Source organism: Battus philenor, unplaced genomic scaffold (assembly GCF_028537555.1).
Source record: "Battus philenor isolate CCGP_79_NKW_IND1 unplaced genomic scaffold, ilBatPhil1.0.hap1 SCAF_1, whole genome shotgun sequence".
In the NCBI taxonomy this organism is placed as follows: Eukaryota; Metazoa; Arthropoda; class Insecta; order Lepidoptera; family Papilionidae; genus Battus; species Battus philenor.
In genome coordinates this window covers 314,016-340,018 of record NW_027181661.1, presented here as the reverse complement: position 1 = coordinate 340,018, position 26,003 = coordinate 314,016, and the positions used below count along the sequence as shown (strand labels likewise).

Sequence of the window (26,003 nt, the reverse complement as noted above, 5' to 3'; positions counted from 1 at the left end):
TTATGGAAGCACAAGATCCAATTATCTTTTATTTCTTTTGTCTTTACAAATAAAGGTGATTTAATATTTTTTTTATGATCTCATTTCTTTTTATGTCTTTTCTTTCCTCTAATTTACTTCACAATATCTCTTATTCCTTTCCGTACATTGCCTCACTTCCTATTATATATTATACGATGTATTGTATTATCATATAATTGATGAGTTTTCTATAAGAGAATCTTTAGTCTATGAGCTATGATTGCTGAGTAAGCAATACAACAATGTTTTACTAATAAATTTAGGTCGTATAGATGTAAACAATTTAAAACATTTACAAAGGGATGCGTACATGGAGTTTAAGCGACCGAAGTGAAATTAATTAAATTGGAATGCCAATGTCTCGATGTTTTATAGCTTAAGTCATGCAAATTGAATCGTTTTCTTTTAACTTTTTTTGTTGTAATTATACAGAATGATTTTAATTAAAACGCTTTAATAGGGTGAATATGTTTATATATTATTTAATACTTTTACATATATTTACAATGACCCTATATAAAATGAATTCTGCGAAATATGTTACATTAATTTAATTTATCTATAGGAATATTACAGGCCATTAACTTCTAGAAATAATTAATCTTCAGGAACAAAACAATAAGTAATTTTAATAAATAGTACCACGGATTGTGAAAACAAACTATATTATATATACGTCATTTATTATTTCAGAAATCATTGATTTTAGACAGCGCATTGTTTTAAAATTTTAATACAGATAACCAATCAAATTTTATTAACGACGACATGCCGAAGACCTTATACTACTGTGATCAAAAAGTAAGGTGAAATTGTCATTTAAAACTGCCCCAGCATTAGGAAGTCAGATATTTCTTTTCCTAAGTTGGTAGAACTGTCTATACATTTGCTAGGCGTCTGTTTTTCAAAAGTTAAAATATATATGGCTCTGCTCGAAACATTTTGAAGGATGTTTTTTGTATCTCTAACGTGATAAGTGTCAGTTGATACGAAAACTCAACTGATATCGCCTTCTGGTTATTCAGCAAACTCAAAAGGCACATGCTACGACGCCATTTTGAAACAGGTGAGAAGATAAAAACCGAATCGAACCATCTTGAAGGCTATACTCTTAAAAGACCATACCGACTGTTTCGCGGACTGGAAGAAGCGTTGGCAAAAGTTGCGTTTTATCGAACAGGGATTTCTTTGATTGCGATGAAATTAATTTGCAAGATTAAATAAAGAATGCTCATTTTATAAACAAATTCACCTTACTTTTTTAATCACATTATTAACATTTCCTTCGAGGAGCACCTCCAGTTTCATAGCTACATTCTAAATTTAAAATGAATAATTTTCATTGTCCGTAGAACATTGTGACGTCATGGCTCTAATCAAGTCGTGTTGTTGCTGGAGGAGTCTACGCCGTGGCTGCTACGCTTCGGCGATCTACACCATGGTACGTGTGAGTCAACTTGTAATTTAACTGCACTTATTTGATGTGATGCACAACAACGCAATTCATCACATCACCTTCACCTTCAAAACCTTTGTTCACTGATCATCCACATAGATTTCCAATAGTACAAATTGAATATGTTCTGCATCCTTGAAGACCTTAACAAGGTCGTCTGTTAACCTGTGATAGAACCTTTCAGCTGACTGTTTTGATCCTTTACAGTAGAAGCATTTGATCTCTAGCCTGATCTTTAGCTATATAGATCTATGATAGTACATGCTTGGACCTGGAATAAACATATTCACTCTTGTCTTGAAGATCTAAGTTATAATCGTCTGGAAACAACGAGGGTAGATTGTGTCATCCCTTGGCTGTTCAATATAAAAGTATTAGCAAATAGTCTAGTGCATCCACCCGATGGAATTTCAACAGTGTACGGAATCCGTACATCTTGTTGTCCGATGGAAGGTTCCTAATTAGGCTAGATTAGACTACTTAACTTAAACAAGTTAACCTTTTTCCGTGACTCATTGAGCAAATAGCTTGCTTATACAGTTCTGTACATTGGTATCCGAATTATATTAGACTAAAAGATGTTTCGTAGCACCCCGCACGCAGCCCATACTAGTTTGATTCAACAATTGACCTCTTTCTCAAAGTTGGATTAGTTAATATAAACTATATGCACGTTTATGAAGCGAAAGTTTGTAGTTTCATATATCAAAGCAATCTGACTAAAGAGACGCAGATATTATAATGCGTGGAGTAGTTTATAAAAGTTATATGAACATTCATCAATCATTCTCTGTGTTTATATCTAACTTTCGGAGTAGATAGGTAAAAATAATTCATTTCTCTTTGATTCTCCGCATAAATATGTTTATGTATTACTTTTGTTACCTTTTCTTATTTCTTTTGCGATTATATTGTTTTTTTTTGTGTTAAATGATCTTTAGTCTTTCCGTTTGAGTTAATACTTCTTTAGTACAGATGGTCCTCGCTTGCATTTTCTTTTCAGCTGATGAATGCCTGGATTTCCCCAAATATACTGTGCTGCCTGTATCCATTCCATCCTTCCCGCAAACTTAACCATTGTCGTCGGTCTACCTAGTCTGGGGCCTAGCCACGTCGCGTCTACCTAGTCTGGGGCCTAGCCACGTCGCGTCTACCTAGTCTGGGGCCCAGCCACGTCGCGTCTACCTAGTCTGGAGCCTAGCCACGTCGCGTCTACCTAATCTGGGGCCTAGCCACGTCGCGTCTACCTAGTCTGGGGCCTAGCCACGTCGCGCCTCCCGGCTCGTGGTCGCTACTCGAGAATCTTTCGGCTTCAACAGCCATCGGTGGCACGAGCCATTTGCCCCACTGCCTTGTTTCACTATTTTATAGCATTTTTATTATCTTTTACACTAACTTACCAAGATATTTATTTTAACGTCTTATTACTCCGTATGATTTCCTTTGTTATCTTCCTTATCTTCTTACATATCAAAAGGGTAAAATATATCTTTTATATATCTTTTATCTTTCTCTGTTATAGTTGATACGTCATCTGGAAAGACTTGACTCATGTTATTCCAGCTTTATTATTTGTTAAGATTACGATTAACTGGAAGGAAACTTCTACAATTGACATTTCACCTGAGAAGATTATGAACAGTTCTGTATTGAACGCTCGGTCCATGCGGGTTGCAAGACAAACTGTTTGAAACTTTTGAATAGATTTCGGTTAGTAGATAAGTCCTTTGTTCCTTGACGCTTGTCTGCGAGGGTCATTAAATAAATCATTTGATATTTGATTCTGGACATTCGTAGTATAATTATCGTTCCATTCGTAGTATAAGTATCTCCGATGACCTATACAAGGTCGACTGTCTCAATATATTGAAAAGTTCAAATCCAAACAAATCTGTGATACCAAAAAATAAAAATAAAGAAATGTGGCTGCCTACTGCTACTTCAATTTGCAAATACTCTGGACTTATTTTATCTCGAAGAGAAATGACGAACCCTCACCTTTAACACGACGCCCACGTTTGACATCTTGTAATAAAACCACGTATAAGAAAATTCATAGAAAATTTTGCATTACGTATGAAACTAAATGATCCATTAAAAACGCATATGTAGTTTGCATGCAAATAGAAATTTCAGAACAGTTTATGTGAGGCACGGCATGAAAGGATTCTAAACTGTTTTATAAACCGCTTTGCGCTGTTCGCTCGGCCATTTATAGACAAAGGATATACCTTTTCAACGGCGCATTTCCGTATAAATCACAGCATAATATATCTCACAGTACCTAAAGGCGAAAGTTTATAATGTGTTACCTACGGTACAGAAACGTGGTCTTCCACTTGTGGCGTTATGCTTGTTCTCTAACCAATTTATCCACTACATCACCGACTACTATTCCTCTTTCTTTTTAGCCGATGGACGCCCACTGCGAGGCATAAGCTTTAACCAACGATGATCACTACGATGACCTGGTAGCTGTGCCCGCATCCGGCTACTTCCTTATCTATGTCTTCGATCCTGTGGGGAGCTTACCCACGCCATGGTAGACGTGGTCGCCACTCAAAAACCCTTCAGCCCCAACCGCCATATTACACGAACGTGTGCACCGCTTACTACCACTTAATCCAAACAATTCTTACAACTACGTCGGTTATCCTGGTTTTTCTGCTGGTCTCTTCGTTTCTGATTCGATCTCGCAGCGAAACTCATAGCCCTCACTCTCTTATTAGGCCCGTCGTAACTGACCACATCTCGGATCCGTATGTTATAACCCGCAACAGACATTGATCAAAGGTCTTCGTCTTCAGACATTGCGATATTTTGGACAAAAGGTTTCAAAGCTTCCCGAACGCTGGCCATCCGAGTTGGATTCGGCGAGTGATCTCTTTCTCGAAGCTGAACGTTTTGTTGCAGGTATATATAATCGTCAACAACTTCGAGCGAATGATATTAGCTTTAAATTTCAAAACTCCTTCCTGCAATTCTACCCAAATAATCGAGGATTTATCTCAAGCAAACTGTAGATAGTCGGATCCGCGGATAGATAAATAAATGCGACTAAAGTCCATAACATTTTGAACATTTTGCACCAACACCATGTCCCGAATGTTTCTATCCCTTTGACAAATATTTGCCTATATCTATTGTTATAATCACAACTTGCTCCTCGTTGCTCTTAAAACGAAATTTAATTAATTTCCCTCTTCATTTCAACACTACGACGCACCGCACACGCATCACTCTAGCACTCGGGTCAGGGTCAGATCGCGTCGCTGTCGACCGCCGAGTATTCCCCGCTTGGTAAATCTACCTACAACCTACACGGTTCCTCTTCGTCAGAACTTCATTTGTAACTGAGGTACGATCACCCAGCGTCATTATTTTGCTAATGGATCTCCTGTTTCCGCGGATAAAACTGCGAGCAGTGTTCTGTTCTCTGCAAACGAGTTTCACTTTTAACTCCTAAAAGCGTTATAAAACTGATTCAAAAAAACAATTTCGTGTGAATATTTCAAAACATAAATGGTTTTAATAAAGTCTTATAGTAATAAAGGCGCGCTGTCTATCGAATGAAGCACGCCTGATAACGAAAATAAAGTGAAGGGGCGCGTCAAAAACTCGCGGCCATTACCTTCCATCAACGCAAAATAATTAACGCGCGAGATTGACCCCTGCTTATGATCCTAAATATCCGAACTAACTTCACTCTGATATTGACGACCTGTCAGCGGTGAATTAATTGAATTTATGCGAATTTTAAACGTAATGAAATAAGAATAAAATATTTTTATATTTGTTATCGATTGTAAGAGCTCTATATTATTAATGCGTAGCTCATCCGACAATTAAATCTTTAAATCTCTTTATAATATGTTACAATAATTCATCTTTTGTATCACTTAACCACGCATCATACAATTTTTATTTGACCACAGAAATAAAAGAGAAACTTTCTAGAATATAGTTTCAAGATGCCGAGTTGAAGCAGCGGTCAAAAAAGTCACCAAAATGTGAAAAGCACTACTTTTACAATGATTTTTCTAAATGTAAGAATGCATTGATTATCGAGGGATCTATTTCGAAAGACAAGAAGTAATTTAAAAATTTACTATCACCACATGTATCGCTGAAATTATTTACATTTTAGGAGTATTTCTAATACTATTTTTTATCTTTATTTCGATGTTTGAACTTGTATAATTATCCTAACAGCGTCTATTAATTTTGCCTCCTAATTTGGCATCGAACCAAAGTAATCTATATTTATGATACAATGACATGAATTAGATCCGATATTTATTTATTATTAGGACTAACAGTTTACATTTTAATAATATTATGTTACATATATAATACGTCTTCTTCGCCTACCAGTTGCCTGAAAAACAATTATGTCGAGTAAGAACAGATACCAATCTCGGTTAGTAGAGAGAATAGAGTAAGAGAACATCTCCTCACTAGTGAATAAAGAGGAATGTTGCCAGGCCTTTTCGGAGTTCTACAAAAAGGTAATAGGAAAAATAATAAAAAGTTATAAATAAATTTTAAAACTTTCTTACTAAGCATTGGCGCATTGTATATATTAGGCATCAAATTTCATGTGGATGTGAATATGGTATGCGATATATATTTATTCACTGTGTTATGTTACGTTAGTCCCTATTACGAGTATATTAAGGTAGGCTGTCCGTCGTGGATCTTGAACAAGGCTACAAGCCTAGATATATCAGAGGCGCTTGGAACTATGGGCTTGTGATCAAACCTCGCTGGGGAATTGGAACTGAAGACGTCTTTCACACGACGGTTGCTACTAGGATGATGGAAGGAATGATTGAGCAGCCTAAGAGCAGGGATCAGCACACTCGGTCCTAGAGGACTGGACGAACAGGCGGTACAGTACTCTAACATGCAGGTGTGCAGGTGCTTTCAGTGCATAGAAGCTTTGGCAAGTACCTGTGTCGCATACACAGGGAACTGTGAACCATATGCCACCATTGTGGTAGTGAAGAGGATACATTTCAGCAAATGCTTGAGAAATGTACAGCTTGGAAAGAGCTGCGCAGAGAACTTACCAATACTGAAAGACCTCTCGTTACCAAGCTTTGTTAAGGCGATGGTAAAAGCGAAAAAGTGATGTCGTAGAAGAAGGTTGCGGAGAGAGAGAGAGAGAGAGAAAGGACATCTGAGCTCCCCATCCGCAGTCGACCTGGACGTAGGAGAGTGTTATACCACGCCTTTCTCCAACCCCCTTAGCATGACCTTGGCGACGGAGGAAGGGTGATCCGCCACAAGTAAGGAGTCGTGGCACTGGGCCAGTAGTATGCGAAAGCCTGTGTCCAGCTGTGGAAATCCTGTAACTGAAATGATGGTGATATTAAAGTTGCATATTATCTATTCACAATTAAAGATCACAATACAATAGAATCCCATTTAACGCTTCCGATTGATATTTTATTCCTTCGCTTAGCATAAAAATATCATATGTCTCTGTTAGTCATAATTCCAACCGTAAATTGCACCAAACAAACAGGACAAGCCCGTTCGGATGATAGCATGAATAATGGAACCGGTAGCTCCCGGGGGAACACACGCCCGTTTTATATATGCTCATGAATGTTGTTGGTCAGAGTCGATAGTTCGAGAACATTCGAGATCTTTCGAGAAATATTCCTGGTGACGCAGCCAGTTTGTAAGACGTTCCCACATTTAATGTAATTTCGGTACACTTAAGTTCATTTATTATTTGCTCTCATAGATAATCAGAACAATAACAATAATTATAATAAGTTAAAAATATAGAGGACGTGCATAGTGTAATTAAAAAGTCCTGTTGAAAGTTTCAATGTTGCATAAATTATTTTTTTTTAATTTTTGTTATTTCCATGACTCGTCAAATTAACGCCCAAAGGTTATCCTAAACTACGTACATTGAATAATTATTTTTTTTTTAATTTACTTAAAACATTTGCTGTAACATATTAAAAAAATAGTTAGTAATTACAATAGTAATCGAACAAATTTCATCTCAATTTAATTGTAACGAAAACAATTCTTTTATTTTGTACCGCTCGCGTTTGTGAATACGGATGTACTCGTGTAACAATATAAGTGGAATCAGTGACGGTAGTTGTTATGACGCAGCTGTCCTGAATCGCGCTATCAAAGTTTTGACTTTTGCTGAGTATATATACAACGTCCTAATAAACTTTATTGGGGGTCCTTTCCTACACAGGGAAGTAGGGATAAGAAGAGCTGTTCTAAGTGTTCCATACGTTGATAATACGAGTGCTGCTGATGGTGATGACTTCATCAGCAACAGTAGTATCTCGTTGCAATTTGCAAGTTTGAACGCTGGTACTTGTCGACACACCGCGCTCGCACCGCTGCTGTAGGAACTTCGACCCCTTTTTGCCCGATAACGACAATCTAACGCTGTTTATAAAAATGTTATCAAATTAAAAACCATACTATTTGTCCGGTAAATTCTAACCACGTAAATATGTATAACGTTTGTATATATTATATTGCGAACTAATAAAAAAAACTTTATTATTAGTTTCTTTGGTTAAAGCGATTTAGTCTATAGACACTCTCTGCAAGACATAGGGTTATCACAAAGATCGCCACGATGTTCGGTCCAGCGCTGCTTGCATCCAGCGGCTTCGCGCTGCCCCTACTATCTCTTCGCCCCCTAGTGGGGGCCTTCAGTTGCTCTTTACAAATATTGTTCTATAAAGAGTGCTTAATAATAATTAGCTTCCATAGTGAGCATCGACTACATTTAATTCCACACGCTAACAATATTATTTTAATATTAATTTTAAATTTCTCCAAAGACAAATCTGAAATTAATTGCGAAATTTTCTTGTACATACCTTGCGCCATAAATAATGTTTTAATTAATTAATAAAACAGGTATTAATAAAAACTGAGTCACTACAGTTAGTTATATTTTTAAAGAAAATTAAAATATCATAAAAATTATTCAGTGTATATGGAAATGGAAATGAATAATACGTATTATGAAAATCTATGTTCAGGCATTCGTTATAAGCTTTTTAAGAAACAAATTCCGAGTGTCGCACGAAGGTTTTTTCTTCAAAGAAATTAAGACGTCTCAATTGAGTACGAAATTCGTTGAAACGTTTTTTTATATAGAATTATGTATTCGGGTCAATAAATTTACGCAGTTTGTTTTACAGTACGTACAATGGACTCATTTTTATCAAGGACAAATCGTTTATACGTATTTTATTGATCTTAATTTTTGTTTCACTCTTCCTATTTTTCTTTAAAATTTTCTTTCACTAAAGGTCATTTATTTTTAACACTTGTGTATATCATTTTGATCATCATTCAGCTTAAACTATACAATGGTTCCAACTGCATTCTGAACCGAAAGGAACCAAATACGAATGTTATCTTTTAGTAATTAACTTCATAAACGTGTTACATAGGACTTTTTCAGCGATTTAATTTAAAACCGGTTGGTAAAAAGATCTTCTACCCACCATATCCTCTATTTTATTACTTACCAACCTTCACGTTTTGTTGTTGCACAATAAATTTATACGGTGGTTTACTTAAAAGCCATTAATTTTATAAAACCTCATACACGCCCACTACATAGGCCTCCGTGTAAAAAAGAAATCGTGAAGTAATATTAATATATATACAAAACTGAAAACTAATATTCAACTCGAAATTATAACGTGTCTGTTACACACAAAACACAGTAAGGAAAGGCATCTAAAAACGGGGGCCCTTAAAAAAGGTATATATGGAGGGATGTAGCATTATCGCCACGCATGACATGGTTAAGGATTGCAGTGTGGTATTATAGTTCGTATAGGACGCTTCTGCCCAACCTCTAGAAACTTACTAAACAGTTGCAATCCTATATAATTAAAGTATAAACTGCGCCCCGGTAATCGATCCGCGAGCTAAGATCACAAGTCTCAATCCTTTACCGTTGCGCTGCTTCTGCCTAGCTTGTGTACATCGTATTTTTTATTATATTTATCAGTATCTTACACATAAAGACAAGGCTAAAACCTACTGTACTATATTAAATATATAGTATTACATCGTCCCATGCACCATAATATGAGGTGAAATAAAAATAGATAAATGTACAAGAAAAGGTTAATTCCGTAGCAAATTACTGCGTCGTCAGTGCGTGCCTGAGTAAATGGCATTGTCAGTGGAACGGCCTAGACGAATAGGTATCGATCGCTGTTAAAGAACCGTGTAACTCCCAGGAAACAGCGTGTTTGACTGCCTCCATAAACCCTGTGCGGTTTATGTTCAAATTATGAACAATTAAAATACTAGCATACATTTTTAATTCATATATAGAATAGCATACGAAAATCAGAGGCAAAACTTCTTTTTAAAGCGATATCGAGTCAAAAATAATTCTAGACGAAAATAAAAATGCTTGTGTATTCATTTCATCGTGTTCAACTTTGAACATTAAAATTGCTCATTAAAACGCAGCAATGGATAACGCTTTACAAGTCAATTAATTATACACGTTAAAAAAATATCAATGGACGATTGAAGTAACTCCAATAACTCCAACGCATCTATTTACAATTGAACATTACCTGCTTCAATATCCGTCTAGTAAGAACGAATCAAAACAAATTAATATGTATGAAGCTAAAATCTGAGACGTGTATATATAAATATATTGCAAGTTTTATCCGTTTTATCTGAAAACATTTGTAAAATTATTTTATATTAAAAATTGCACTTCATTTTAATACAATCACATATTGATAATTCCATGAATACGTTTTAAATTTACACAAGCATGCACCACATTCACCTATCATCGAATAACTGTGGAGGAGTTACTGGAATTACGGAAACTTATGAATACAAAAAAGGCACCAGACATGGATGGTTTCACTTCAGACATATGTACGCGATTTGCATAGGCTTACCCACAGCTAATTACAGAATTACTAAAATAGATGTTTGAAATTGCATCACTTTTCTCGACAATGGAAACAGGCATACGTCAAGATCATACCGAAGCCAGGTAAACCTGACTACAGTACTCTCGAGTCTCACAGACCAATCGGCCTCGTTCCTATTTTCGGGTAGATGTTGAGAAAGCTCTTGATCAAAAAGATGACCTTTGTAGCCACGGTTGCAGGCAAGCTCGACGGTCACCAATTTGTTTTCAAGGAGCAAACCAACACAACCATGGCGATCTCCTCAGTCCTCAAGGTCAACTAGGCCATACGAGCCTGAGAGGCTGTCATCGACGTCTCCCTTGACACCAAGGCGGCATTTAATAACGCCTGGTGGCCAGCACTATTCGAGAGCTTCAAGCGGATCGGCTGCCCTCGAAACATTTTTTTCAATTATCGAAAGCTATCCTTGAGACAAGTGGATTTAGATAACGCCGGAGAACGAATCACGAAGACGCTAATTAAGGGCTGCGTTCAGGGTTCGGCATGTGGCCCAATTATGGGGAACATTATCCTGGACGAGCTTCTCGAAATGGATCAATCTGATGGGTGCCACTTACAAGCGTTCACCGACGACATCTTACTCATCACACACCACACTCGCGCTGACCTCCAAGGATTAACCAACTCTGCGCTTAGAAAAATCGTTGAGTGGGGTGAAAGTATTAAACTGATCTTTGACCCCGAAAAACTTAAGTTATGGCATTCACAACCACAGCAAAAATGCTCAATAAGAATGAGTCGAAACGATATACTATAGATAGAGAGTATAGATTTATTTTCGATTTGAAATGCAATATTGTAACGTATTAAGTTGTAGATGGCACGGTAGAAAGAAAACTGCGAGCTCGGCAACAGAAGAAAAATACATTTAAAATCGAGAAGTGTAGTGGGCAGAAGGCCTAGTCTGATTTTACACCGCGGGTCGGTACTCGCTTGGTGGTGGTGGTCAGCACGATCTCTCAGGAGTGGTCAGGCGGTAGCAGGTCGAGAGCAGGGAGCGCGGGTAGTTGACAGGTGTGTTCGTGCCCATGCGAGGTACGAATAGATTCAACCTCAATGACCAAAGGTTATTTTTTTTTTAGTTTGAGTGCGTGTCGATATAAAGGTCGTGGCGTGAGTTTAAAAATGCTCCGAGAATCAAAAGAACCAAGATGAGAACTTATTACATAAATTCGAATTGGGCCGGCGCGTGAGACGTTACAGACCCCGTTAAGTGAACGCGACCGAGGCCAGGGTCCTTCTCCCGGGCAATGGATATATGCTCTGCGGCTGGTGCGCGGGCGCATTAGAATGTTTGTTATAAAAACAAAGGTCCACGCCACTTGAGATGTATCGTTTCCCGACAAGTGTTCAACAATTTTTTACTGTATTGCAATTTATATGACATTTCCCGTGCTTAAATTTTTTTAGTAAAAATTTTAATTAAGATGTATGGGACGTTAACATGCAAAATTACAATATTTTTAATCATAAACTATAAATAGACAAATATGATATTATAAAAAAAAAACTGTCTCGTTTTTTACAAGAGAAGTATGTTATTTTAACTTTTCTACGAATACCTGTTTATGAGGGAATAAATATATAAATATTTAATGAATAAAATAATTTATTTAAATACATTGAATTAAACAACTGCCTCAGATTTAATCGTCAAAAAATTAATGAAAGAATAAATTTAAGATCAATGAATCCCAGCAAAAAGGGAGTCGAAGTTCCTACAGCAGTGGTGCGAGCGCGGTATGTCGACAAGTACCAGCGCTCAAACTTGCAAGTTGCTACGAGATACTACTGTTGCTGATGAGCATGAGCAGCGCTCGTATTGTCAAAGTACGGAAGACTTAGAGCAGCTCTTCTCATTCCTACCTCCCTGTGTAGGAAAGGACCCCCGACAAACTTTTTTAAGACGTCGTATATATACTCAACAAAAGTCAAAACTTTGATAGCGCGATTCAGGACAGCTGCGTCATAACAACTACCGTCACTGATTCCACGTATATTGTAACACGAGTACATCGGTATTTGCCAACGCGAGCAGTACATATTAAAAGAATTGTATTCGTTACAATTAAATTGAGATGAAGTTTTTTTTAATTACTAAATAGTTATTTTTTAAAAATGTGTTGAAGTAAATGTTTTAAATAAATTCCAAAAAAAAATAAAATGTACATAGTATTGGCACGTTGTTTATGCAACTGATAGCTGTTGGATTTAAAAGGTTATAGAGTGGCCGATTCCGGGATCCCAAATACCAGAATTCCGGACGTTTTTTGTAAAAATACCTGTATTTCGGTATTACATTAGTTGATAAAAATTTAATTTATGCACAATATAAATCGAATTTAAAATAATATCAATTAATAATTAGAATTTTTTAAGATATACAAACATTTTGATTGTATTAAAATGTATATCAGGCATATTTATTACACATATCGAGCCGGTAAGTCGAGTAAGGCACCGTCAAGAAGAGACGGTGTCGGCACTACAAAGCGAATGTTTATGTTTTACATCTACTGCCCAAGCAATCTCGGTCTCTTTTATACAAATTCATAAAGTATGTAATTCGAAAATTATTATGTTTAGATTAGATTGCTTCGATTTGCAAATCATCTGTAGTGTTTACAAATAAAAATATAACGATTGACTATGTTTTTCATGACCATACTTTAATAATTAAAACGCATGTTATTAATATTATTTCATAAATATTTTCAATTTAATTATGTTTTTGCTTCTTTAATTATAAAATACCATACGGGCCTGGAAAATGTAACATACGATTTAATATTGGATTTCATATATTATTTGTTAACAAATCAATATACAGAGGTAAATCAAAATGTAACTAGTAATTTTTATTAATATTACCGGTTTTAATACCGGTATCCCGATATTTCAAATTTCAATTATCAAATAACGATATTAATAATTTAGTTCGGAATTGTAAGCCAATGTTAATCCGCAAAGACATCCAAAATTTTTTCAAAATCAATGACAGATACGGTGTACAAGGAAACTGTATACCCCCAGCCTTCGTTTTTAAAAATTAAATAAATCGTTTATTACCCAAGGTATACATATGTACATTATAAAATTTCACAATCAATTTTATATCTGCCGTATTTAAAAATATTATTGAAAAAGCATTTTATTCCATACAAGAATACTATATTGAAGTATATGAGTGTAATTAAATATCTATGCTCATTAAGGAAGTTAATTATTGTCGCGGACATATATAAAACTATATTTGTAAAGAGCAACTGTTGAGTTTCTCGCCGGCTCTTAGCAGAACTGCCTTCCGAGCCGTTGGCGGCTTCATGCATGGACAACAATGCTGAGATTTACGAATCGAAAGTACTTGTAATTATTTCTATAAATAAATATTTACATTGTAATAGGATTTTAATAAGAGTTAATGTTGAATAAACTTATAAAATTTATAACATGATTATTTAGGTACAAAACACGGGAATATATTGTTACACCGTATACAGAACCACACAAAACGTTTACTAATTTTATGTGAGCTGTAGAAAGTAAGTTTGCAACTAACCTTCCGAAACTTGATGGACGCGTGCTCTATGTGAACTAAAACAAATGTATTTACATTGTATTAGTTCCAAACCTGTCGCTAGACACGCTGACGCGATCATCGCGGTAATAGGATTTTATTATTTATCATATTTACATAAATAGTACATGTAGATATTTAAATACATTTATTATGGTATATTTATATATAATTATAGTTAGTAGTAGCCATTAATACATTTATATCTCCCTGATAGGCGGAAAAGAAACCATTAACCAATTCCTCGGTTATTGCAAAAAAATTATAAAGCACGCAATAGAAAAAAAGCACAAAAGCTAGGCACCAACAAACAAAAACAAAAACAAAAACAAAAAAGATATGTAAAAATAAATAATATTAAACTGTGATAAAGATAAAGATAAAAATGTGATGAAATATAACAAAACTAGAAATTAAGAAGATGTAAGTTAAAAGAGGATGAAAGAATGGTAAAAAAGAGCAAAAGGGTAAGAAAGCAGAATTGTGGTATAAAGAACAGAATGAAAGATTATGTGAAGAATGAAAGAGAAGAGAATGAAAATAAAATCATTAAGTGAATAAATTAAATGCTAATAAAGTCCCTATTCCACAACAAATAGGAGTACGAGAGGCCCCCAATAGCGGGGGTCATAAAAAAATACATATGTATAGGTGTCTTGTTTATCTTAGTAATTATTTATCTCCTGAATTCGATTTAAATTTCTTTAATTTAATTTTTTATCTTTTATGAAGACATCTTATTTCACTTACCTAATCTATCTGTTCTCCGGCCAAACAGTTAACTGGTAAAGAATGTTTTCGACACGCTGTTACAAATAAAATGTTATAGAAATAAATAAAATCTCGGGAACATTTTTCACAGCGCCCAAATCTGACAATGTCCCTTCGCAACCGCTCAACCCTTTCGAATGATTAGATAATAGAATTAAAAAGGTATGTTCAAGCATTTTTATTTATTCAGTCCATTTGTGAAGATTAGATTATATTTCAGGTTTTGTATATAAAGTTTTGTACTTCGTTTGTGATCGTGTCTCTCTCGGGTTCTATAGAATCGGAATCGTGTTTCTAATGACAGTCCAGGGCTTGGTCTAGCGTCTGCCTGAGCAAACCTGAGCCAGATAGCGTAGCGACCCAAGTCAAGGGAGCTTCCAGCGTTCTGCTTCCACTACTATCATCACCTCAGCCATACGTAGTCCACTGTTCGACATAGACATACCCCGTATATTTCCAATAAGGTCTTATTTGGTTATAGTTAGGTTGTAAGCGGATCCATCGTTCTTAGTTAACGATCCACCTTGTCTGGTCATCTATCCGCTTGCCATGGTCTCCTGTTCCACATATCACACCTTTCTGATTGTAGATACGAAAAACAACTTGGTATATGTATGACCTTGAATAGTGAAAATGAGCAATGGTAGGTAGTGGTGGAGGGATTAGGAAAGAGAAGAAACTTGCGATCATAGGTCGCGGCTTCGATTCCCGGTATACCATCTTAAACAATCCATACACTGCGCATTAATTATAAAGGATTCCCATTGCTCACAAACAAGTTTCCTTAGGATAGACAGCAGTGTTCTCTACTATATCTAAAAAATTCTTTAAATAATTTAACCTTATTTATACATTAATATCTTTTCTAATTATATTATTTAAACTTAACCAGTTGCGTTTGATGTTCCGGCAGCGTCAGGCGCCGTGGTTCCGCAAGGAAACCTAGTGTTACCGTTCCAGGCCAGTACATCCTTCATAACGTGGTCTATGAAAAAGCGTAGGGGTGAGGCGAGTCGTTCATCGAAGATAATGTCCAGCAATCTTTTTTTATTTATTTATTTATTTAATATTCTTTATTGTACACGATAAGATACATAATATACACATACCAGAAAACTACAATGGGCGGTCTTATCACACAAGGCATTCTCTTACAGACAACCATAGTAAGGAAAAGATAATAGTACTTATAAAGGGTAGTTCACGTGTACAAAAAAAATACATATTCACAAACAAATGAACATAAATATACATAAACACACATAGACATACATACTTAAACATACATACATACAATCCGTCATGGTTTAACCTTCTCCCCATCCCTGACAACATTGTCAAGTCTCAAGCCCGAGTTGGATTCAAAGATTGATATCTTCCTCAAATTTGAACTTAATAACAACAATATTAGGTTGTTATAAAAACCAACGAACAAACGGCATTAATCTGTGTAAAAAAAAAACTAAGTATCACTCAATCCTACGCGCTACGTTTGATTAGCCGTTAAGGTAATAACGTAGTAACGTAAAAGCCAGAGCATTATTAACGTTCTCTTACGTCGAGTCTCTGGAGGCGATATAAATAGATTGTAACTCTCGTGCGCGGCAGTAAAAACGTACGTACACTAGACGTAAATGTTTGAACACATAGTAGCAAACAGCTGCGTTCCACCGAAAAGTCAATGGCATTGTATTGAAGTTATAATTTTAAATTGTTCATATTACATTTAAACAATAACAAATACAGAAGCCAAATAGCTAGAGATAAAATCAGATTATAACATAATTTCCAAGTTCATACTAACTTTAATATTTTATTTAACGTTTGTGGTATTCCAGATTGATTCAACACCTGTTTCATTCAGACTGACAAGGGTTTTGTGATACTATGACAGCTTAATCCGTTTACAGAGATTCGAAATATTCTAACATTTTTATTCCTTTTGATAAATTCTTTGTTCGAAACTGAAAGAAATTATTTTTGAAATATATACTCAAATGTTACAATACTATAAATTATCTATTTTTTTATCTATAATAATAAACAGCTGTATAGGATTTAGAGGGCTAAACTGTCTCATTTACAAAATTAATTTTTGTTTTTTTTTACTATCTGTCCTTGCACACTTTGTATTGCCAGAAGTTATTGTGTGTTGATATTGTATTCCAATAGAGTTTCAAGAGTTATTACTTTATACAGGATTATTGGAAATACGTGTACAGTACCTGGCGATAAATATTGCACATCGATTTTTAAAAAGAGACAATCGGCTAATTTCGGCTTCGTTGAGCACTATATCGGTCTCACGCTACCTATGTGATGTTTTGTCAGTTGTATTTCGTGCGACAGAGATAACGCTCTACGAAGCCGGAATTAGCCGATTGTCTCTTTCCAAAGGTCGATGTATATTCATCACCGGGTACTGTAAATGCTTTATTGATTTTGGACACTAGTCGGTGTAACATAACTCCTGAAGATGCCCCGTGGGGGGTTGAAACACGTGTTGAGTAATTTGGCGGTGGCGGTTGTGTGATTTGCATTGTTTGCCGCATACGCATATTTATCAGCGGGCTGGCGGGCGGTGCATTACATTGCACGACTACCACTGCATGTGCGGAAGTGGCTAAATATTGGTCCTTTTCTTATTTAGATTTTGGGGGGTTGCATAAGAGCATTATAAGACAGCAAAGGAAAAAGTTGTTGTTCGGAGTTTTCAGTGCGTATGATTGAATCAGAAATGAAAAAATCCTTAGGGAAACCAAGATCACCGACGTATCTAGAAGAGTTGCTCATCTGAAGTGGCAGTGACCAGGGAAATTCGCTTGTTGGTTGATGGCAGTTGGGGCTGAAAGGTTCTCGAGTGACGACCAGAGCCCGTAGATGCGGTGCAGGTAGGACGTCCAATAAATAAACCGACGATATAGTTGGGATCGCGAGTAGTCGCTAGATGCAGACAGCGCAGGACTCGTCACGTAAAAAATGGCTTCCGTTGGGCATTTTAGCTTCAATAGGTTTGAAATGACAGGGCACTGAGTCTAGCATTTGTGAAGTGTTAGTGAAACCGCTGTTTGAAATTATTAACAGCGGACTGACGGAAAAGAGCGGTCGATACACCTCCCCCCTTCTTGCCGCACTCATACCTAAGGCGTGGTACAGCTGTTTCGTTTGCTTTCAGGATCTAGATAATTGTTGTCACTCAACACGCGTCGAGCATTCAAAATCAAGGATGCCAGAGGCATCTATGGCGTGACTAAGTCTTTCGCTTAACATTCAACTAGGCTCGATATATTTCTGTAAAATTTATTGCAACTACTAATTTTTTTTAAATAAACCCTTTAAAATCACCTTCATCACTCGGAAGGGAATTTTAATTTTTTTTACAATTATAGTTCGAATTTTATTTCACAATATACATTTCGTGTTACTTAATTTTGTATTATAATATGTAAACCTAGCTAGGGTTGTTAATTATTTTTAGTATTACCCACGTTTTTTATTCTTTTATTTTTTTCGTATATTTAAGTAATTTGTTTTGGTTTATTATTTAACATCCTTTTACAATGTTATATACATACCTTATATATACTTCCTTATATGGTTTTTTCTCATATAATGCAACACATATTACGGGTTTCATAAATAAAATACTTACACGGACATTTTTTCTATTCTTTTATCTAATCATTCGAAAGGGTCGAACGGTCACGCAGCGACTTACCGGACAGCGCCCGTTGAAAAACCTGTCTGATATTTTTACACCTACAAGCAATTTAATACAATTGTAAATGTTTGATTACGTGAGCTTTTAGATCGGTTTTGTTTCAGTTTGAGCTTCGAAAGCTCACTGTTTGATTTAAAAATATCGCGGTGCATTACAATCGGATTACGTGGGCAATGTAAACATATCCAGTTATGCTTTTATTACAATAAACACCGAGAGAGATATGCATATCTAAATATACAGAATGATTAATTAATAGTGTTAAAATTCATTAAACAACAATGAGCTTTAAACCTTTTATATTTTCAAACAACCTCTATAAAGTGATCACTCTGAAATATGTTACACTGTTTTTTTATTTACATACTACAGGCCAATAACATCTGGCAGTACAAATTCTGTAAAGATAGATAATAAATAATAACTAACTTTGAAACACGTTATTTGAATTTATGTCCCTTGACTAGATAATTGGAAATAGGTAATAAATATAAAATACGTCTGTTCAACATATCATTAGAACTCTTATTGATCGTCGACATGTTATCTATTTTTTTTATCTAATTTATTTTTGACTCCGTTCTGCTTAGGTGTTGTAGCTGTGGAGAAGAAGCAGGAAGCAACTCCACAGAAAGGTTAAAGGTTTTTAAAAAATGAGCTATGTATACACCACTTTAAAAGTTTATACACCGATTTCCAATTACACTTTAGAGTTATAATAGCAGTTATATGAAGAATTCGAAGTCGTGTAGTCATTTATTATATGTACAAAAGATAATTGTACGAAAGTCGACGATTTTGGTAATGAAGAAAGAATCACTATAGATTAGAGGGACCCGGTGCGAGTGATAACAAAATGAATCGATCGCAGAACAAATTAGACGCAACTCCCTTTGTATTCCCGTCAGGACGAACGCCTGTAGGGTTGAACATATCCCTACGTAAGTTCGGGCGCCGGGATCCCTCCGCGTGTAGGTCGTTGACCTAATTATTTGTGACTTCTCGGCGAGTCAACACGTGGATACGATCATTTTCTTTTGCCCCCTCCCCTCCCCCCTCCATCTAAACCTCGGATTACAAATTGGGACGCGTTATTATACCTCCACTCGCGAGCTTCCTCATGAACCTTCTCGCGCTTTTAGATCGGGAATAAACACAAACATACATACATTCATACACGCAGGATGATGTTGTCGATGTAAAAACTTTTACCGGGTATGTGTATAACTAATTTGCTGTCAATTAATGTACGGTACACGCAATCATAGATCAAGGGTTTCATATATAATAATTAGCGGAATGATTACATAGTAAAAAAAAATCATTTCTAAATTTTATTACATATTAATGTAAATTTCGGCTTGTCTTATTCTAATTGACAATATAAAGTAATATAACAGACAAAAGTGATTACTTTATACAGTATGATCGGAAATAGGTGCAAAGGCTTTAAAGGTTTCTCATGGTTCATGGTGCACTACGTGAGTAGGTTAGAGAGACAGAGAAACACCCTGTACCTAACTCACACTCAAGTAGCTAAAGAAGTTCACATTAGCCAAGGCTGCAGTATACAAGCAGGTTTAAGGATTCACAAAGCTCAGGATCTAAAAGGCGAGGTGGTCATCGTTGTCTGTCGGAACAACAGACACACTCGTGCTGTATATCAATGCGATCGCAAGGTTCAGGTAGCGAATACAGCACACCGCCGCATAGACACTGGCGCACAACCTGAGGATGTCAATATGGAGTAAAGATGAAGAAGTCCTCGCATGAACAGTAATTTTAAAAACTGAACATTTTTAAATCGTCGTCAAAAACAAACAACACACCAATGATTTATACACAAAAATTATTACTTGACTTCAATTTAGTTTTAAATAGTTTACGATATAAGTTAGGAAATAGGTCAAGAGACTTAGAAAACACTGTAACACGCAAAAACTCGTCAAAAATAGTTTTGGAAATATTAAATGTGAATATAAAAACAGGCACGGACGCTAATGTCTGCGGAATATAGATTCTAAAAAAAATGTTTTTTGATGACAAATGGGCCTATACACCTATAAACAATCATCCTGTATATAGATACTTACAGTCACATACCCCCTACTTCCATATGCAATTACAGGTCTAGCCAGTTTGCACAAACTACTTCTTGATATTTTTAATGACCGGAACAAATCATTCAACAAAAAAAAACATTGGTATTTTTTACAAGTTTATTTATTAAATCTCTCGTCTTTATTATTAACCCTATGGATCCTTTTTCATTAGTTTTCTTATAGATTTAAGTAGAAAGAAATGTTTTTTTTTTTACCTTTAATTTGAAAAAGATTTATGTACATCTAATAGTAATTTAAGGCTTTAAGATGTAGTGGAAGGAATTTAACTTTTGAAATTAAAAAAATGAAAACCTATTTACATACATACTTGAATTTTATAGTCTCGCAAGCCTCACCCTCAAGTTACTTGACCGTCTACAACAAGCCACAGTCAATGTTTGAATATTGTTATTTGTATGTAAACTGTACTAGTGTTTCAACCGTTTTTATGACGTCTGCACGTTTAAATTTCTATGCTTCATTTATTTATTATATTAATACAAATCTCATTACACATTGAAAAAATACTGCAGTATATTAATGTTCAACACTTTCAAACCCGTGTAGTATCCCGTGTAGTATCATCTGAATGTAAACCAAATAATTGATATTGTTTTTTCAACTTTATTGCATTCTTAATTACGTGCTAATTTACGTAAAAGTAATAAAAAAATACAACATCCAGAGCATGCAAGTAATTTACTAGAATATAATCATTAACTGTTCCAAATGATTATGGGAGGAGTTTCCTAGGTAAATATAACGGTGCGCTGTTCAACTTATAGATGATAATGAGATAGTCTCTTATCCAACAGTCCTCGTTTCTCTATAAGACAACTAGAACGTCGGCCCACTACCAACCCCACACGGTGGAGTTCCCTTTCTAAGCATTTCGATTCTACATTTCTGATCAGCATCTCGAGTATGGAGCAATCTACCGGCTCCCTTATTAGCCGAGAAATATTACCCAGCTCTCTTCAAGGTCACTGTGAACAGGTACTTATTGAGTTTGAGAAATTTATCTTCAACATTGTCGTCGTCCAACAGTGGAGTTGATGGTCAAAGGCGTACTAGTAAGCGATAAAAAAGTACTAAAAGCCAAATGTCACCTAGTTTCAAAAGGCATGTCCCTCTGACATTTTAACTCTATCAACATTTCAGCAGTGGGACGTTCACTACAGAACATTGGCCTCCACCATAGATTTTCAGTAGGAACGATTGGAATCAGCTTGCGTCCAGATCTTCCAGGTCTTCCGATCCCTATACTTACGCATGCATTTTATATTTATATATGTGTGTGTGTGTGTGTGTGTGTGCGTACCTGCCAACTTCATACTTCGAGAAGTTATTGGCCTGTCAAATTTCAATAGAAAACATAAATTATAAGATTTTAAAAAATGTGTCAAGGCTTTCACCCTTTTAGGTGACAAATGAGCTATACCGGGGAGGAACAAATCGCGGCACGCGGCCGCTTGTGGCCTTTTGAACTTATATAAGCGGCCCGTCTAGCATTTTCAAAATGGAATTTATTTTATTGACTTTCACCTTTAAAAAAAAGGGTGAGTTCATACTAAAATAAACCAATCTGTCTGTAACAAGTTACTCCCACAGAGACTTTTCCAAACATGCAATACAAACGCGACTCGTCTGCGCGACTTTTGTATTGAATTTCTTTACAAATATATATTTTACAATGGCCCATTGATTAACAAGGTCGCTCTCACCCCTGAATTGTACAATCAGTCTTTTAGATATTTTACACCTATAACCAATACCTACATAAAATCTTCGTATATATTTTTTTTGTTTTGAATAAATACATTGGTTCATAAGTGGTGATAGCAATTTTGTTTTCAGGTGTACTTCTCCGTCACCATCATCACAATGGGCCACTTCATCGAGGTGGAGCAGCGCTATCTGAGCGGCGAGATGGCGCACCCTGAATCGGAAAGCTTTCTCGAACCTGACAAGATCACTCCGAGTAAGTACCGTTGCATTTATACCTTAAACCACAAGCGTGTACGAGAAGAACTTAATACTAATATAAATTCTTAGCCACATTCGCAAGCTCGCTCAACAAGCCATGGAGAGAGATATGCTGTGTATCTCCTAGATTCGTAGAAACAAACTAATCGATACAGATCAGTGAATCAATAGAGTTAATGTAGTTATCAGATGGTCATATTGTGCATTAAACAAATGGCAACTGTCTCTTAAAGGTTCTGAAGTGGAAACAGACACATAAAATGAATAGATGACCTTGTCAAGGTCGTCGGAAGATGCTAGACCATATTGAAAGTCTGGGAGGGAGGCCTATGTTCACCAGTAACATCACATATCTAAAACAATGATGATAACAATACGTTTGCAAATGCTAACTGATGAAGTTGCACAATTGCTCTAAAGCCCACAGTGCACTTTCTAAGTAGGCGTCCTTACTCTGAGAAGAATACAGAGAAACACCCTGTACGTAACTCACACACAAGTCGATAAACATGTTCTCATTAGACAAGGCTATGGTTTAAGTAGGTCTACGAACTCAGAAATCTCAGAGGAAAAAGAGCAAGAAATTTCTCATTCGTCAAACTACAGACACCCTCGGGCTGTATAACAGTGTCTTACACGCGGAGGTAGCAATATCACGTCACACGAACTCGTGCGTGTAATGCAAGGACGAGAATCAAAGCCATCGCAAGGCTCATCGATCCTGACGATGGCAATATGGAGTAGGGATGAGGAAATGATCACACGAAACGTAATATTAAATAAAAAGTGGACATTTTTAGGTCGTCGTTAAAATAGATTATGAGACATAGTTAACACTGTGACTTGCAGAAACGCGAGCAAAACAAAATTTGGAAATGTTAAATGTCATTTTTAAAACAAAGACTTGAACCCTAATGTCTGTGGAATAAAGAAACATTCAAGTCAGTCAGTAATTATCTATATTGTAGGTTTCATTCCACTTGCTTACACTTAAAATATATTCATATTGTATATAATTCAATCACAAGCTCAGTGAGTTTGTCCGTGCATCACAATGATATCCGATATTGTTGTTTAATTAATGCTTGGTATAGGGTATATTATAATTTCCACGTGCAGAATTCTGAGCCAGCTGTCGATTCGCGTCTACGTATGAAAATCATAATCAAATGGATTAAAATTATTATTTTTTATTCGTATAAATAATTTGTTATTCATTTATGTTTTTTTATTTTTGAGAGCAATATACTTATTTTAAAAAAATACTTCAATATATTTCAAAGATTCAAAATTAACACAGCATATATCTTATAAAATAGTACATGCTATAACTGACAATAATATAATTTTAAGATATTTAAATGTAGCATAAGTCTATGATTATATATGGAGAATATGTTTTACTCTATTAATAAGACAGTTAAATTATAAATTCGTTTTGAAAAAAGCGTAGTGAGGTAGGTTTAATAAGTGAAAAACCGTTTATGGAATTTTTTGCAATAAATTGTTTTTTGTATTAATATATAATTTTTTTTTATACAAAAAATATGCAAATATACATACAAATAAAAAGGAAAAAGATAGAAAATTATGACTCTGGAATTAGGCCGCACCAGAAGGCTCGACGTCACCCAGAGAGCAATGGAGAAGGTCATGCTTGATATTTCGCTGCGAGATCGCATAATAAATGAGATCCGTGATCAACAACGTAGCTTTTTAAAAATTGCTCGTCTGAAATAGGAGTGGGCAGGGAAAATCGCTCCTGTAACCAATTGCCGTTGGGGCCGAAAGGTTCTCGAGTGGGGGCCATGAGCCGGTAGACGCGACGTGGGTTTCCCACCAGGTGGACCAATGACATAGTCAAGGTTGCGGGCAGCGCAAGACCGGTCATCGTCGCGAACTTTGGTTGAGGCCTAAGCTTTGCATTAAGGTTCCATCCGCTGAAAAGAGGAAAAAGAAGAATAAAAAAGAATACAACTGTTCATAATAATAAGTCAGATAATATTTTGATTGTTTTGACAAAAGTTTTACTTGCCACGTACATTTGACCTTGAAAACCACTCGTGTACTAATATTTACCGATGAATGACAGCCCAAACTGGTCTTCGACCGAAGCGATCTGAGAGCTCCTCCTAATCCAGTAAAACAGAACCCAGGGCACAAGCCTCAAAGATTCGCTACTTTAAAAGAGATCTCAGGCAAGGCGCACTCTGCTTCTTTTTTGCGCAACAGTGACAGTTCGGTCCAAAATAAAATCCTGTATCTTCCTCCGAGGACATAAAAGTATCTAAAAGTATTCCAAAATCAAAAAATATATGCTCTTAATAAATACATGAAATGCATAGGTATTATTTTTGTGTGAAGTTTTTTATATGGTATATTACTATTATTGGCTAATATATATCAAACAATAATTTTAAAAATTAAAAATTTGATAGTTATATTACATTATTTGCGACAAAGATTAGTTTTATATAATTCATAATTTTACATAAATTTTAAAATCAAAATAGAATTTAAATTTCGAATGTGAATTGAAACAAGACGACAGATTAAAACTAAAAATGATCAACGGCCTTTATATGTATGTAGCATTCACGTAAGAATGCTTCATGTTGCTGGCCACAAAGACTACGATACTTTTTATTTTAAATTATTCTTTCGCGTTCGAATTCAGTTGATATTTCGGAATAAAGGCACGGGTCGTCTGGCATGGGTGGGTAGTTGAACTCCGCTTGCTAATCATGAAGATTTTTAATTTCAGCTTTATCACTTGGCCACATATCTGTACCTTTTATACAGATATGTGGTCAAGTGTTAATACATTCACTTAATGCGTATTTTGGAGCGTTTTTTTATTATTATTGGGATCTGTATTTCACAGACATAAGCGTCCGTGCCTTTGTTTTTACATTTACGTTTAATATTTCTGAAATTTTTTAGGCTCACGTTTTTGCATGTTAGTGTTGACAAAGCCTCTTAATTTATTTTAACGAAAGCTTCATACGACCACTAACACATCCTTACTCCATCGGAAACGCTTTGATTTCCATTGTCGTACCATGTTTCCAGGCTTTTGCCACTTTATTAAGGAGTTCTAATTCAAGTGCATTCGAAGGCTACACTCTTTAAAAATACTATACTGCACGCATGACACAATTTATTTATTTTCATCAGCAGAATTTATATTTCAAATGACGTAATAAATAAATCAGTAGTGTATAAGCTGTACAAAAATTCAATGCTTCGCATAAAACATTCTAAGAATCCTTTATGCGTTATTCGATGTTCTTTAAAAATTTTCTGTATTAAAAATGGTAACGAACAGATGTGCGGGGAAATAAATTTCTTAGAAGAAGCTGCTTTTTTGCTCCAAAGTTTT

The 26,003-nt window shown here is 35.6% G+C and overlaps 1 protein-coding gene across 1 annotated transcript in view; it reads left to right on the top strand.

The window, feature by feature from the left end:
- Positions 1-1,387: 1,387 nt before the first annotated feature.
- LOC137921772 (uncharacterized) overlaps positions 1,388-26,003 on the top strand; it is a 56,371-nt gene continuing 31,755 nt past the window's right edge. The window contains exons 1-2 of the mRNA XM_068764595.1: positions 1,388-1,462; positions 22,493-22,616. Coding sequence (XP_068620696.1) covers positions 1,388-1,462; positions 22,493-22,616 — 199 coding nt within the window. The remainder of the gene's footprint in view (positions 1,463-22,492; positions 22,617-26,003) is intronic.